Source organism: Xiphophorus maculatus, chromosome 1 (genome assembly GCF_002775205.1).
Source record: "Xiphophorus maculatus strain JP 163 A chromosome 1, X_maculatus-5.0-male, whole genome shotgun sequence".
NCBI classification, from domain to species: Eukaryota; Metazoa; Chordata; class Actinopteri; order Cyprinodontiformes; family Poeciliidae; genus Xiphophorus; species Xiphophorus maculatus.
In genome coordinates, this window is record NC_036443.1 from 20354326 (window position 1) to 20371427 (window position 17102).

The following is a 17102-nucleotide window of genomic DNA, read 5'->3' on the forward strand; positions in this document are numbered from 1 at the left end:
AGAGAGAAGCCAATTTCAAAGTGTCAAATTATAAAGACAAATTTATTTTAAGTTATGGTTGATATACAGTATACAGCATTTTTATAACAATTGAAAGTAACATTACTGTGCAATAAAATCACACTATCTACCTGGGTTACAGGTAGATACCTGGGTGACATAGTATGTAACCCAGGTAGATAATACCGGGCCCTTTAAGCAGTTTTTGAACCTGCAGAGTGGCAGATCATTCATATAATGTCCTTAACTCTTTTTTTGACCATAATTTTAAATAAAAACACATACGAAATCACATAAATAATCAGTAAATACACAGATTTTACATTTTCCTCATAATGCGGCCTTTTCAGATTATGGAAGCCTGTTTCCGCCACTCTGTTAAAAAAAAAAAATAATAAATAATCTCATTATAATGAGATAGTATCTCAAAATAATGAAATAGTATCTCATTATAATGAGATTTTTTTTTTTTTTTTTTTTACAGAGTGGCGGGAACGGGCTTCCATATCAGATTAAGTTATTTTTAAAAATTAATTTGTCATAATTTTTTTGTATTATTTCATACCTTTCAGTCAGTTTTGGAAACGGTAACATAAATGAATTAACAAACAAAAAGAAATGAGTATGGTTGTGCTACCTTAACTACATACACAACTTCAGTAACAAGCTGAAAAATACTTTTTAATAATTAATGCGTGTTGTTATAAGTGTTACATAGTGTGGCTGCTCACCGCTACACAGCTCAAAACGACGCTGCTAATGTTAATTGGCTATAGCAGACCATTTAGCCTGAGATAAGTGGCCTGAGGCTGTAATTAACGCTGGTTTGGCCGCTGCTCCGCTCAGCCTGGGTTCAGCCCGGGATCACCTCCACATGTAAACAGTGGTGGGTGTAGCCTGTCAGGCTAGTAGAGAAGAGTTCAGCGTTCAGTTTCCTCATTAAGAGTTTAGCTAAAGGAGTGATGCTTAAGCTTAGCGCTGCGCTCAGGATACAAAACTTCACCGACAACTTGGTTTACTTTCGGCTTTACCGTTTTCCCCTCCTCGATGACTTCTTTTATCTCAGCCTGGATTTGGAGTGAGAGATTCTGGCTTCCCGAAAATGTGTCGTGGGCAGACCTGGAGCGCCCGCCAGCTGGACTGGAGTACCCCAGACTACAGCATATGCTCTGCCATGCCTTTCCTCTGGCTGTCGGGGTTTTAGTGTTGAGGCTGTTTTTCGAGAGGTGAGCTCCTCTGTTAGTTTTACAGCTTTAGTTTAGTTTTTTTTTTTATTTTTAGTTACACCTTTTCTTCCTCCGCTACTGTGCTACAACCCCGCGGATACGGTAGTGCTTCCTTAGAAACTGTGATTCATGCGGACTAAAATAAAACAAAATGGAAACTGAAGCCGCAAAAAGTTGCTGCTTTCAGGAGTTTGAACACATGAGTCATACTTTCTGAACAGTGAAAAAGCTCTTGGCGGGCATGTCTTCTCCGTTTCAGATAAGTTACTCAATTTGGTTTTGAGGAAAAACTCCGTTGAACTGAGGAATTAGTAAACATCCTTTTCGACATTAGCATTCCTGCGAGATGATGAAACAAAAAGATTTCATTGGGCTCAGATGTTTCTGAGATCTTGCTCTGCCGAAAACAGACGAGCAAAGGTTGTAAGAAGTTTTAACTGCAATTTATTTTGGGACCCACATCCAGATGAGACATTGCAATTGTTAAGAACTTTGTTGATTCAGGAAATGTTAATATTTTTGATTAGAAGTAGCTCCAGCAAAACGGCCATTACTTGTTGAGAAGTGATTAGCTTGAAAATTACAGACTTTTTGTCAACTTAGCCTCACTTCGTACTGTATTGTAATTACAGTAAACTGGCTTGTGTGGTATGGATTTTGAATTTGAATCTATTTTTGGCAACTGGATTGATCTGAGTGGAATTTTGATTGTGTATCAACACTATTGAATACTAATACTGGATTTCAGTGGCATGGAAAATTGTGCTGCGTTAGTTTACATCATCTTTGTACATAAACGTAATTCTGTAGTGTACAAAATTTGATCCCCAATGTTGCCATGGATTTCTTATGAATGCCTCAAAAAATCTGCAGCTGGACCATCACAGTGTTAATACCTGACATATGTGCTGTACATTTTTACAGATGCTGTGTAAATATTACAGCAACTATCAAATTTTAACATTACTTACATTTATGTAGCCTAATATAAACGCTCTGTCTGATGCTAAATTTGGAGCAAAAAGTAACATGTAACACTTTCTGTCCTGATATGGTAGAACACTGAATACCTAAGCCTTGATTTCAAAACACTATTCAAACCGTACGTGCATCAAAAGCTAAACACATACTTCAAAGATATGGCAAGGCTTGATTTTTCCACAAGATATGTTCCATTTCTTCATGGTTAGCCATCACAGGATCTGTTTTTTTTAGTAAGCAGTATAGAAAATAGGAGCAGTTGGCAGCCGGTTTAGTTCCTTCCTAGAGCCATATTTGTAAACCTGTTCTGTGTAAATTTAAGTTTTATTGGAACATCCAGGAATGTTGCAAATCAGCTGCATGATTCATAGACGCCTCAGGCTAGCTCTGGCTGGATGAACAAATTTAAAACAACAAAACTGGAGGCAGAATACCATTTGGCACAAATAGCAATTAGCTATAATTCCTTGACAAATCCAGCATTTGATGGTCAATTAAAAATGATGTAGTACAGCTATAAAAGCCTCGTTCAAACACCTCTTTTGAAAGTAGCCTGCTATTCCGGAATAGGAGGTCGTTGCCATGCTGACATGTCATAATGTCTCCGAGTTTCATCCAGAGCAATGGCCAGCTCAACCAGATGATCCTGTGACACGCGTTAGCATTTTGGCCGGACTCGTCCCTCCCAAGCTAGTTTCCCATTCTCACGTGACAGACCGACACATTCTGCTCAGACTACTAGGTGCTACATTCTCCAGGCTTTTTAGCACATCCCTGTGTCTCCCTTTTTATAGCTCTTACTCTGCTTTCTGTCGTTGCAAATGCAGTCATTCCTTTCTAACGTATCATTATGGGCAAACTGTAATGTAAATTACCATGGCATCAAATGTCTCTCTCTGGTTGAATGTCTCTTTAATACCAAACGTGTGTGTGTGTGTGTCCCCACCCTCTGGTTTTTGCCCCTCTGTCTGTGTGTACACAGGCTGGTGGCCAGACCCTGTGCCCACATACTTCAGATTCAGGCGGGAGCGCCCCGGCGAGTTCAGCCCAACGCTGTCCTGGAGAGGCTCTATCAGTCCAACACGGTACATAAGGGTTGTGTTTGTTCTGTAGCCTCTGTAAACTCTGCAGCACAGTGTTATTGCAGCAGTACACACCACCACAGGCCTAATGATATGCTCAGTAAACACATATTGTTGTATGAAATACCATTGTGGTTTTACAAGCAGATACAGGACTTTGGAAGTAGAGTCCCACTAATACTGTCCTCCTTAGTGTCCAGACACAAGACAACTGGAAGGACTCTCCAAGCAGCTGGACTGGGAGGAGCGGAAAATACAGAGATGGTTTCGTATCCGCCGGAACCAGGACAGGCCCAGCACGCAGAAGAAGTTCTGTGAGAGCATGTAAGTCTCAAGAAGGACCGCAGAGTTGACAGCTCAGAAATATAAAGCATTGTCTCAGAAACCATTAGTTTATATAGAATCATCACACACAATATTTTACTCTTTGTATAACAAATCTCTTAAGAAAAATGGCAATTTCTCTTTCTGAGATGACTGGGAAGATTAATTGCACTTTTATGCAATGTTAAAATTTTTTTGAAATGTGCTGCTGTAAAATGTCTCTACATTTTTGACACAGCCAAAATTGACCACACCAGTGACGTTGCTTGTCTGCTTCAGTTAAACACTGCATCACTCTCACCGTCACATGACCTAGCAAATGCCACAAGGCCAAGACTCCCCCCCTCTTTCTCTCTTCTGAAACACAAACTGCAACAAGATGGAAATAAACAATTAATTGTCGGCCCAGTTCTGCTTATCAGACCGGCATGTTATAAAAGTAGCAGCAAAGTAAGCTTTTTGTTGTACAAGAAAACTTGTTTCTTGTATAAGAAACAAGTTGTACAAGAAACAAGTTGTACAAGTACAAAACTTATACAAGAAGAAAACTAATACAAGTTTTCTTCTTGTATAAGAAAACTTGTACAGTGCATATGACAAATATGCATATGACAGTTCATATGACAAATAAATGCTGAACTTTGTCAAAAAAGGAGAAGAAAATCCACTTTTTAAATTGAATACATTTTATGATGAGAAGTAGCAGAGGGTTGTTGCTTTGTACAACCCCCTGCTACTTAACAGGCAGCACTTTGTCTTCTGCTAAAACATTTCACAAGGTTGTAGTATACATTGGGCTCCTTGACTAATCTTCCTTGCATTATTCTTGCAGAGATTCTGGTTCCCCTCTTCTGCTCTTTAACATTTCTGTGTTTATTTGACACAAGTAAAAAATTTTGAATCACTGCCCACTGAAAGACGCAGTAATAATTATTTTCAGTTTTCTGGCAGATGCCACCATTATTTTGATTCAGATTGCCCTGCTCTAACAGAGACTCCATCACCCTATCCTTTCATGAAGAGGCGCCTGGGGCTTTTGAGAGAGAAATGATCCCACAACAGCTCAGAACCAATGACATGCTTAGAGTGGGCAGGAAGTGTTTTCGTTTTGTTTCACGCCAGACCTGTTTGGAGTGTTAGTCTTAGTTCCCTTAGTAGAAATAAGGGAAGTCCACATTTCCAACAATATGAAACAGGCTGTCTATTAATATTGTCTTCTCAAATTTCATTAAAGATCACCATAAATAATAGTGCTGGCACCTGGAGCCCCTGGTGGAAGAATCAAGACACAATCATAATGTTATTTTTTCACTTTTAATTGAGTTTTTTTCTCTGAGGCTGACATGATGGGTTCAAACTCAAATATTTCAAATTCTTTGAAACAGTTGGCAGAATTATAGATATTTTAGTAGCAATGTGCTGGAAAATCTTATCACAGTGTAATGTTAACCCATCAGGACCTTCATTACCATTTTTGAAATGTCTAGTAATTGCCTGCTAAAGGTAGGATGTTTGACATATTTTCTTACAGCATTTTCTCCCATGTTTGTCACTGCAGGTGGAGATTCACCTTTTACCTTGTGATTTTTATCTACGCCATTGGCCATTTGTGGGTGGTAAGTCCTAATTGTCCTAATTTAATTTTCTGAGGAGATTTTTATAATCCTGATTTGTTTTTTTTCCTTGTCATTTAACCTTGCTCCTATTTACTGCCTTTGCTAGTCACCTTGGATGTGGGATACCAGACAGTGCTGGCACAACTACCCTTTTCAGGTCAGCAGTGTTATTTTACTGCTAATTGCATAAGCGTCACATTTTGCACACTTTTTGCACAGTGTTACTCTAATTGGTCTACCTCCATGTTGCTTGTACATTAGTATGGGTGTGTACTTATGAAAGGTGTGTTTGTTTCTTTCTCCCTCAAAGCCTCTAAGTCCTGGACAATACAATTACTATGTTGCTGAGCTGGCTTTCTATTGGTCTCTGATGGTGTCCCAGTTCACAGACGTTAAACGCAAGGTGAGTCAACAACCAACACTATTGTGCTCCTCTCATCACTTATATTGTGACTAAAGGTGTTTGTTCCTAGAGGCCATGTTTTAATTTGTTTTGCATACTATGCTTTTTACTTTTATACTGTTTGTATATGTGTCAAAGTATCAAATGCTACCAGCATAAAATCATTGATCTTGATTGTTGAAGTAAAAAAAAAGATGTTGCAATGTGCAAAATATAATGGTAAATTAGATTTATTCATATATATTCAAATCATCACTTATGAAATATTTTGTCAGGCAATGAATTTATCTGGCTTTAATCAGCATTTACAGATAAAACTGTGTCCTTCTTGCACACAAATTCCAAGAAAATGTGCCTCTTTTGACTCTTACTAAACAAAAGTTACCTACAGATATTATTAAAAAAGTCAGTTAGCCACTTTAGGTATTTTGATTTGTTTTTCTATGTCTCGTTTTAAATTCTTGAGAACCCTGGCGTTTATAGTTTACTTTTTTCTGAAAGATGTTGTAGTGACTCCTCCTTTTTTTGACCTTCATTATATTGCTATAAAAACATCACTTCTATTGTTCCTTCATTTTGCAGGATGTAACTTGTATATATTTTTTTACATTTCTGTTGAAACTGTGATGTTGTGACAGTATGGCACGAGACAGATAATCTATGAAAAAAAAAAAAAATCAAACTCCTCTGCATTCTGCCCGTGCTCCTAGAGCTAACTAGAAACAACCAATCAGAGCCAGGAGGTGGGTCTTAGCACTGTTAATCACAAGCTCTTGTGGTGCTGCTCATTCCTCCAGTCCAACCCTTTGTCCCTGAAGTTCTGCTGCTAGCAAAGCTTGTTGTGAATGCTCAGATTAGTTAACATGATGGTGGATAGAAAGGTTTTCCTGTAATGGTAAGTTGATCCTCTGCCATTAACAAATTAAGGAGCGAGTATACAAGGTTGATTGACAGCATTGAGAACTTCTTCCTTGTTCTTGTTTTTTCTTTGTTTGTTTGTTTTGGATCGGGAGCGGCACATTTCTTTAGAACGCGAAGGGAAGAGGCAGAGATTGATCTTTTCACAGATAAGCTGTGAAATGAGACAGTATGCCTCATAACATACTGTCATAACAGTATGTTATGAGGCATACTGTCTCATATGCCTCATAACACATTTTACACATTTGTTGAAACAAATGTGTAAAAACATTCTTTATAAAAGTTGCATACTGCAGTTTTAAATATCTCAGGAGTTAGATTTTATCTTCAACTATATCAGAAAATATGTACCTTTGCTTGGGTAGATTGGCTTCACATGAAGGTACAAGGTTGATTGTATCACTCAAACAACCTTGTGCCTTCTTGATAAGGGTTATTGGTCGAGTTGAACTTTAGCAAGACCCAAGTCAGTTAAATTACTACATGGTAAATGGCCTGCGCTTGTATAGTGCAACCAGTCATTCATTCATTTATGCACATATTCTCACATGCATATCAGATGTACATAGCCAAAATACAACTATTTGAAAAGCCAATTGAAAGCATGTCAAGTGCAACAACTTCAGAATGTTGTGTTTCCTGCTTCCTTTGTTTTGGCGTTAATCCGTAACTGTTGCATCACCTCAAAAACACCTGGCATAGATGTAACAATCTGGATATTTTATGGCATGAAGATCCTACTAGAGATTGCGCTGCAGACTTCCTTTTGCTAGGAAGTCTTTTTAAAAAAGAACATTTCAGAAAAAACTTTTATGTAGATGGGGTCTAAAAAACTTGATTACATACATCTACCAATAGTTTCTTTGCTTATTTGTGTAAAAGAAAGTGGTGTTAATACGGCCCCGAATCTAACTCTAACCTAGTGATCCACATTCTGCAACATTAAGCCCTGGTTACTGGCATAATTTATGCAGTTGTGGAATACTTTATTTAGACATGAGCGGCTGCAGGGGTTACTTGAATATGAGATGATTCATTGTTAAATATGTTGTAGACTTAATTTTGTGCATTAAACGATCTGTGTTGTAATATCTGTTGCCAGTCTCTCTTTAGGTTTCTGAAAATCTCCAACATCCTTTTTTAAACTTGAAAAATGTAGATGACTCCAAGAATAAGATGAGCACAAACATAATTCCCTGTCCTAAAAATGAAAAAAAAAAAAAGTACATAGTTGGAGAGAACCTTTTTCTTCTGACGGAGGATAGTCTTTTGAACAGTTAAAACAAGATGGTAAATAATTTCTATTGAGTGCAACTCCTTGCACAACCCCCATAAGTGACTGAAGCATCAGAGAACAAGTCAAACGTGTTTTATGAATAATGTTCTCTGAAGACAGATCTATAGCTTTATGAGACAACGGTTAAAATATGAAAACTGCACAAGCTTCCCAACACCCTCTTTGTAACTGTCAGAGTTTAGTAGTAGGACTAGTACTGGCGATCATCAATACCAGCAAACCACAACAACAAATTTCATTTGACTTTTATTTATTTAAAAAGTTCTATATCCCAACAGGTTTATTTTCATTAGAATGTAATAGTCTTAGTTTTATAAGCATTAATACAGCTTAACCCAGCCTTTCATCAAAATACCCACTGATTTATCACTCTGTCATTTGTCCCGTCTCATTGTGACGATGGCAGGATTTCATGATCATGCTTGTCCACCACCTGGCCACCATATTCCTCATCACCATCTCCTATGCCAACAACATGCTAAGAGCTGGCACTTTGGTCATGTGTGTGCACGATGCTTCGGACGTCTTCCTCGAGGTAAATGAATGCATAATCAGCTGAAATATGAGTTTAGCTGTTGACTCCGAATGGAGGAATTTGATTCATCATTTCTGAGAGCTGCGACTTGCTCATCTTGTTTCTCAAAGGCAGCCAAGTTGGCCAACTATGCCAAGTACCAGAGGCTATGCGACAGCTTGTTTGTGGTGTTCAGCATAAGCTTTTTTCTCACTCGACTCATCATTTTTCCTTTCTGGTGAGAGTTTATCAATACACTTTAAAATAAAAGTTTTTTTTTCTTTAATTAAATGCATTATTTGACTGGTTTTGCTTGTAGGATTGTTTACAGCGTGCTGTTTGAGAGCTGGCAGATTATTGGGCCATATCAGGCCTGGTGGCTGATAAACGGGTTACTGCTGGTCCTGCAGACTCTCCACATCATCTGGTTCTACCTCATCGCTCGCATTGCTGTCAAAGCTATCTTCAAGGGAAAGGTTTGTCTACATCCTCACGCAGCAGTTGCAGTAAATTTAAAAGCATTTATGCTTTTTTTGTGCATTTTAATGTGTCAGGTTAACACAAAGTAGTAATTGTGAGCAAAATAAATATGATTCATGGTTTTGCTCAATTTCTGGTTGCATGTTTAAGTTTGTTGACTGGGAGAAGTTCACTGTCTAGTCAGTTTCATGACTTCAACAGGTTTTCTTCCAGGATTGTCCTTTTTTAGTTGCATCTTTTCTCATCCACTCTAGTTTTCATCTGTATCCCCACAGCACAATTCTGCCATCACCTTGTTAAAGGGGGTGTAAAATTAACTTTTGAGCTTTCTATCATGTTAAAATAGTTCCTCATAAAAAACATAATTAATGCTGCTTTAATTCTTTCATACATGTTTGAGAAATCTTTTTAATTGTTGCGATTATGAGCTGAAAGTGGCGTGTCAGAGCAGAAGCTTCTTAAAGAAACAGAGGCCCATTTTCAAGGCATCAAACTGTGAAGTAAAATTTCTTTAAAGTTATGTTTCATATATACAGCATTTTTTTATAACTGAAGATAGCATTGTTACATCGCATACCACTATGTGGTGAGAAAATACGTTATATTATTTACATTATGTTGTAATTCAAAGGGTTGTCACACATAGTACTTTACATAAGACAAAAAAAAAAAAAAAATCAAGTTTGGTCTCATGTGACCAGAGCGCCTTACTATCCGTGTTTGCTTGGCCTCCTACATGAATTGTGACTAAATACAAGTAAGACTGTTTGTGCCTTTCTTGAAACAAGGTTTTCATCTTTTGCCTTTTTCCTTCCTGGGCTTCTTTGCTGCTCTTCTTATCAGTTTAGGTTGACAAGTTTTTGACAATTTTTGTAATACCTCCTCTATTTTCAGATGAATTTGCACTGATATGAAATTGCATAAAGTTGGAGTTCATTTAATTAGACGATACAGAATTATATGTATGGGTATGAGAGTTAAAGGCCGCTGGTTAAGTATACACCCCACACCATTTTTCAGAAAAAAAATTATGTCTATTATTTGACATCAAGCGCATAAATTTGTTGCTTGAATGTGGAAAATGTGAGGGCATGAAGACTTTAGCAAAATTGTAGCATGGATTTAAACAATGCTTGTTTAAACAATGGGTCTTGTTTCTGTTATCTCCAGGTGTCGAAAGACGATCGCAGTGACATAGAGAGCAGCACAGATGAGGACATTTCCTCCAATGGCAGTAAAAACTGTCAAACCTCCAAACTGAGGGACAGCAGCCACACCGGTGTCCTTAATGGAGACACTCATGACCACTGAGAGGGGGCCAATTCTTTATTCCAATCATATTTTATTTCAGTTATACAGGTGAGACTCACTCTACACCTTATTAAAATGAACTTTGAATTATTTTTCCTACAAAGAGTGCTAAGATGTTAAACTCCAAGGTTAGTGCACAGCCTTGGACACTTGAAATGTTTACGCCTACTGTTTTTCTCTCAAATACACAAGAAAGATATGAGAAATGCAGCAACCGGGGAGCTGCTTACAATGCTTTATGCTTGTAAATAGATTTTCTTATTGACAATGACTGCTGTGAAACAAATCACTGCTTCCAAAGTTGTATTATAGAGACATATGCTTCTGTGCTTTTTGATTTAACTCGACAAACATCCCAAAGTTTTCTTGATAAAAGTGCAATAAATGCAGTGATTGTAGTGTTGGATCTTTCCTTTAATGAATGGTAGTTTCATTAGCCTCATTTTAACACTTACGGCCCCCATTATTAAATGTTCTTCATTTAAAAGGCGACACTCAAATGGATCATATGCTGAAGTAGTTTGCATAAAACAAAACCAACACATCCCCTAAGTACCGGTACACGTTTTTTACTTTTAGAATATACTTCAATATATATGGTGCTGGCCCTCTTACGTAACCACATAGTCTTGGGTCTACAGGACAAAAAATTGTTCTGAAAAAAAACACTCTGTAAGGGGGCGAATACTTTCTCAGTGTTGTAAATGGATGGTATTTGTGTCTGAGCGTCAAATCAGGGTTTTGGGTGGAACTTGAAATGATCTCCTCAGTATCTAATGTTATGACATGTATCCAACATTTCAAGGGCATCTTCACTGAAGTCATTATACTTCAGGCTGAAAGAGGAGAGAATAAATGAAGTTAGGTTTTGATAACATGCAAACACTTTAAAAATATTGAGTTTGCCTAAAGTTCATGATTCAGGTGTGCCCAACGTACTTTAACTCCTTCATGTTTGGTTTTTCCTTCATGACTTGGACAATCGCAGGGACAGCAGCATCAGTGAGAGTTGTTTCTCAGCTCCAGGAGTTTCAGGGTATGACTGGCTCTGAGAGCAGCACACAGGTCTTCAACACAGGCATCTGTCAATTCGGTCATTTCCACGCTGTGTTGCAGGAAAAGCAAGTAGATTCAGAGTAGTGCACTGCAAGTGGGTTTTGAAAAAAATAAAAAAAAACAAGAGCATTTTGTTTTCTCCTCATTAGGTCACCTCAGTTCCTCCAACAAGCAGTTTGGATGAGCAAGAGCATCCCAGAGATATTTAACGCCATGGTCTCCCACTTTGTTGATGGCTAAAAGTAGAGATTTGATTTGACATATCCCATTTTTAAGAACTGAGCCCAGTTCCTCGAAGACTGCTGTGGTTAACTCACATCGTGTCAAGCTGCAGAAACAGTCAGGACAATATAGGGCTGTTTAGTGAATATTTACAAATCTTATCCTTTAAAAAAATACATATTTCATGTTCCTCACGGTTTGACATGAAATGAGACAAAAGTCTTCTGTTTTAGGTTGGGTAAGCTTGCCAAAATTACTTACTTTTGCTAACTGGCAAAACAGTTAAATTGATAATTATTTTCTTCAAAGTTTACATGTGGAAATGTTTTACAGCAACTTCTCAAACACCAGTTTCTTGTATAACAAAGAAAACAGCTAAGGTACCAGGAAGAATATATCTGTACCTAAACAAAAGAAAAAACTAAAGACTGAGTTAAAATATATAATTAGCAGATGAGTTTACTTCAGGATTTCAATGGGGCAACTGGGTGATTTGAGGCCATGGCAAAGCAGCAGCGCCCCCTCCTGTCCCAAATTATTCAATGACAGGTCAAGCTCTGACAGAGAGCAGTGTTCAGACATGAAGACCTCCTTCAAACTGGAGCAGCATGCACCTGTCAAACCATTGTCAAACAATCTACAAAACAGATAAAAACATATAGCTTTAAGAAAATCAAATTACTCCAGGTTACCGAAATCAAACTGAGCCTATCGTGATTTTATGACCTTAAAGCAGATTCTTACCCGAGGCTCCGCAGTTTACAAAGTGGCTGTCGGAGGGCTTTGCATAAAGCTTCAACTCAACTGTCACCAGTCATGTTCCCCTTGAAGTCGATTTTTGTCAACTGTGATTGACTGGAACACAAAGCCGATGCAAAAGCCTCCATGGATGCTGCAGTCAAATTACAGCTTTGAATCCTGTTAACAAGAAAAGTCGATCATTTGACAAAGAATGGACATGTTGAAATATGAATCCATACTATTTCAGAACTTACTGGAGCTCCTGTAGTCTGCAGTTTGGACTGTGCATTGCTTCACACAGCTTTGTGAAGCCCTGATCGCCGATCGGATTAAACATCATTTGTAAAATTTGGAGTTGGGAGGCTCCTGAGATCAGCAGAGAGGCCAGGTCGCCACAGCAGGCCGCAGTCAGACCACAGACATTAAGACTTCAAATATCAAACACAACAACAACTCCAGTTATGATCTGCCTTTTCTTTTGAACATTATCTACAGTGTTATGAAAGCCTATTTGCCCACTTACACATTTTTCTTTTCTTTTTTCTCTTTTACTGTTTAGTCTCAATTGAATGTTTTGGATCAAACAAATTTCAATATCAATAGAAAGCTGGGTAAAAACAAACTGTTTTTAAAATAATGATATCAGTTAGTAAGGAGAAAAAAGATATTGAAAGCAACCTGGCTTTTTTTAATTTAGTTTTTTTAATTAAAACAATTGTCCAGTCACACAGGAGGGTTTCATAAACTGCATGTTTAGTCATGTCAAAGCATTTTAATCAAATTTCTGCTTAAATTTTGACTAGGCCAGTGAAAAGTCTTCCCTTTGTACTTTTTACGTAATTCAGAGCAAAAAGCAGGAACATCGTCCTGCTGCATCACCCAAGTGAAAAAGATCGTCCCCTTCAGTCAGTCAAACAGTTTTCTTAAATTCTCAGAATGTTGTAAAATTTAAAGACCATCATAGTGTGTTTTGGCAACTTGACATGGCGTTTAAGTCAAACAATTGATTGTCTAATTGATTGTTAAACAAGTAAATAATCAAATTGTTTGATCTAATTTATGTTAATGTGAAAAGAAAATGTGCTGGGAATATTTTATCACAGAATTGCATTATCAGCAAAAAAACCAAAAAGCATTTCAAAAGGGTTTTGCCTTACTTTAGTCCATGCAGCTTGGCCTCTCTTAATCCCGCACAGAGAATTTGCAACTTTTTATCTCCGAGGTTGGAATGAGAAAGCTCCAGCTCTCTGGTGACGCCCGTGCTGACAGCTGAAGCCAGAAGAGGGATGGAGTCTTCATGAATGGAGCAGCTTGACAAGCTGGAGAAGACAGCATTGCATTTCATATATATGATGCTGAACACATTGAATGATAAATGTTTATCATTTTTTTAAGAGCACTTTCCCACTTACGTCACAGTGTGTGACAGACTCGCAGATGGAGCCAAGACCTCCATCATCTCTCTTAATATTGTTGTTCTGGACACGCTCAACTCTTCCCTTTCACCCAGACATGTGATTACATAATTCAGAGCTGCACAGTCCTGGAGGCTCAGGTTTTCATGAAAGATGCACAGGTGTGCAGGAGGGTTGAGGATTTCCTTTACCAAACTCTCGTTCTGGGCTTGATGCAGCAAATGGAAACATCTGTAGTGTTTAGATTTGTCGTATTTCTTCAGTGTTTTCTCTGATCTGCTTTTAAACCAGCTTTTAAAACCTTTAATCTGATCAGAGCTGAACATTCCCAGTAAGTCTTCCAGCAATCTGTACTGGGCCGGCTCAGAGAGCCCTGACATAAAAAAATCGAGAAACTTTGAACAACCTTTGTGATTATCCAGCATCTTCTCCGCGTCTTCGTGTGTCGACGGGTCCAAAAAGAAAGCCACAGCCAAGACAAACTCCTGCATCAGTTTGGAGTGGAAGGAGAGCTCTCCTTCACCGTGAACTCTCAAGAAACTATCCACAGAGGTAAGACTCTGTTCAAAACCAAAGGAATCAATGGTGTGTTTGGAACAACTTGAATGTTGGTCGTGGAGGCAGTGAGATGCCATTCTGCCAAGAGTCAACATTAACCCTCTACTGCGTTCTTTGTTCAGTGAGAGAGTCTGAATCAGGTGGACCAAGATATCCACAAACAGCTGAGACAGAGTCTCAGAAAGTTTAGTACCTGAATCAATAAGCCGCTTGTAAATAGAGCAGACTGTCCAACAAAACCTGGGAGAAACACAGAAATCATAAAAGCCCAGAGTTCTTTCCATGTGCAGAAACGCTTCACTAGCTGAAGTGGAGTCAGGGAAGAAGTTGTTAAAGTAAACCTCTCTTTGCGGTTTCTGAAACCCCAACACATCCATTCGAATCCCACCGATGAACTTCATGCCCTCTGTGGGCCTGGTTGCAACAAGAAAGGCGGCTCCTTTCAGCAGGGATCCCTGAAGCAGACTGGCCAATAAGCAGGACACAGAGACCAGATGGTAAGGGTCAGAGGTTAGGGTGTGTACTGAGGGGTCCAGGCTGTGCTTAAACTCATCCAGACCCTCAAATACAAACAACACACCATCAGGCTCCTCTGTAACCAGACGTGTGAAGTCTGGGGGCATTTGATGGTAGCCTTGTTGGATTAAAGTTTCCAAACAAAGTTCATCTGTAGAAGAGGCTATTTTGCTAAACTGGAAGTTGAAAACATGAGAAAAGTTTTGAAGGCATTCTCCATTAGCCCAATCGACAACAAGCTTGTGCAAAGCGGTGGTTTTACCAGAACCTTCTGGACCAACCACTACAACAGTTCTGTTCTCACCACAGAGAGCAGTCCGGATGGCGTCATCTAGGAAACCCAGGTTATCATCCTGAGCGAAAGCGGGGACAGGTACGTACTTCCGGCTGTTAATGACGCTGGCAGGAGACTGACCACCGAGAATAGTTGATGTGTTTTCTGTCTGCAGGATGCGAGTCAGAATATCAACTTTATCCATTCTGATAGACATCCAGAAATAACGGCTAGGACACAATAAACGCAGCTAACATCCTTTTTGCTTACATGCAAAAATAAAAGTTCATGCGTGATTATTTGATTTTCCTATACCTCGAAAAACTGTCCATGAACGTGTTCACGAGAGTTGTACCCTTCGGAGGCTACGTAGTAAACTTCGAGGGAGAGTTGTTGGGGAAAAGCTGGATAAAAAAACTGTTGTGGGGGAAATTATTCTAGCGCAAGCCACAGTTTCAGATTCAAAGCAGCCCGTCATCATAAAACGGGAAACCAGGAAATGTCGGAGGGCAAATTTACCCGGCACGCTGTCTTAGAGGCAATATAAGACTCCTTCTTTCAGTCACTGGTGGGTAGAGTGAACTACGCCACGCTGCAGCAAAACAGAAAGGGGCGGGGACGGACCACTGACAGTCTTCAAGTACACCTCGCTGGCCCTTCTCTGTGTGTGGCATTAAGAAACCTAAAGGGTACACTTGGATGAAATTACAGGAATTGTATTCATAGCTGTATTAATCCACAAAGAGGCGCTGTTTATACATTACCTTCTGCAACAATGAGAAGGTAATGTAACCAAGTTCATTGGATGTTCTTGGTAGGAGTTCCAAAATCATCTGTTTGATATTTCCTTTTTCTGCTATAAAACATGTCTGTTGTCATTCTTCTCTTTGATTTAGAACTAAATACATCACGGTACAATTTTAGGCCATTTTGGTAGTAGTCTGTCAACTACGACTGGTGACGATGTTCTGATCTCTTTTTAGTGTTTTCTTTATTAAATAACAAAATCTTCCTTTTAATACGTATCTTAGTAGACCATGGAGGAAACAGTCCTCCATGGTCCCGATGACACCATGGTGGCCCATGTCTGTCTGTTTGTTAGTGCTGATTCAAAGAAGAAGAATGGGAGAAAAATGGGCTCACTACAACAGACGAACCAGCAAGCCAGAACCTAAATTTAAAAGCTGCTTTTATTCACTGTGATGTTCACTGTTTCTTTCTTTGTCATTGAAAACTTTTAAAAAGCTTTGTCTTTATTTTTGGCTCCCTGCATCTACGGTAGAAATAAGAACCAAGTTCATCCAGCACAATTTTTAGTTTTCTTGGAATTTCAAGGGAGGAAATGCCAAGAGACCAACTGGAGTATTAGTTTGACCAAATCGAGTTTAATCTGTTGAACAAATTGGAACTCTAAAATGTGCTGAGGTGATGTTGCGTGAAATAAATCAAAATTCGGCAGATAAAGAATAATTACAAGTTCTATGTAAAGTCCAACAACTCGGTGTTCTGTGCTAGTTTCCATTTAACTCTTGTGGAAAAACCTCTGAATTTAACCTCCAGTTCTTGTCACCGCTTCATAGCAAACACTGAAAAAAGGTCAAAACAAAACTGCTGAGGAGTTTCTCAAATGTTCCAGATGTTTAAGAGCAATCCGTCTGACTAAGAGAGAGAAAGAGACAGGTGAATCCCAATTTTGATCAGAGAAAGTAAACATTCACTGACCTGGCTGCCGATACTCTAGTCCTGCCCTGATTAAAACTGTTTTCTGGTGTCAGAACCTGCAGGGACCCCAAAGGACTTCCTCTTCTGAATTTCTCTAGTTTTTCTACCAAAGTATCCTCAAAGCTTATTCAGACATCAAGAACCTACATTATAGGTGAGATGCTATGAGAGATATTGACAGACACTTTGAAAAAGTGATTAAGTGAAATCTTCAATCTTTAACCTTTGATCTTTACTCAGAACAAAATCACCCTTTAACTAGATAGAGCTACATTTCAATAATTGCTTATAAAAAAGACTGAAGTGGTAAGCATAGTGATTCTGAGATTCAGATTGTATTTCTGTTTCTAGGATTTAACAAAATAATAACATCAGCTATAATAATAAAACTTTTGCGGAAGAGAATTGATACAGTTTCTTTCATGTTGTGAAAATGCATGTTT

The 17102-nt window shown here is 38.6% G+C and overlaps 2 protein-coding genes across 4 annotated transcripts; one reads left to right on the top strand and one right to left on the bottom strand.

The window, feature by feature from the left end:
* Positions 1-572: 572 nt before the first annotated feature.
* LOC102231596 (ceramide synthase 5-like) lies at positions 573-10553 on the top strand. The gene is made up of 10 exons (XM_005805657.3): positions 573-1226; positions 3190-3292; positions 3483-3613; positions 5172-5229; positions 5336-5386; positions 5540-5632; positions 8257-8385; positions 8496-8602; positions 8684-8840; positions 10015-10553. Exons 1-10 carry the CDS (start codon positions 1048-1050, stop codon positions 10153-10155), a joined length of 1149 nt encoding a protein of 382 aa, XP_005805714.1. The 5' UTR covers positions 573-1047; the 3' UTR covers positions 10156-10553.
* An 88-nt stretch (positions 10554-10641) lies between these two features.
* On the bottom strand, positions 10642-15429 carry LOC102216853 (NACHT, LRR and PYD domains-containing protein 3-like). 3 transcript variants are annotated; one of them, XM_023333264.1, is made up of 8 exons: positions 13587-15429; positions 13332-13493; positions 12429-12602; positions 12178-12351; positions 11897-12070; positions 11366-11539; positions 11095-11260; positions 10642-10991 (listed from the first exon to the last, which is right to left on the bottom strand). In XM_023333264.1, exons 1-4 carry the CDS (start codon positions 15152-15154, stop codon positions 12234-12236), a joined length of 2022 nt encoding a protein of 673 aa, XP_023189032.1. In that variant the 5' UTR covers positions 15155-15429; the 3' UTR covers positions 10642-10991; positions 11095-11260; positions 11366-11539; positions 11897-12070; positions 12178-12233. The 3 variants fall into 3 exon arrangements, with proteins under 3 accessions (XP_023189032.1, XP_023189040.1, XP_023189028.1); XM_023333272.1 differs by lacking the exon at positions 11897-12070; XM_023333260.1 differs by having other exon boundaries at positions 11897-12351.
* Between the last annotated feature and the right edge of the window lie 1673 nt (positions 15430-17102).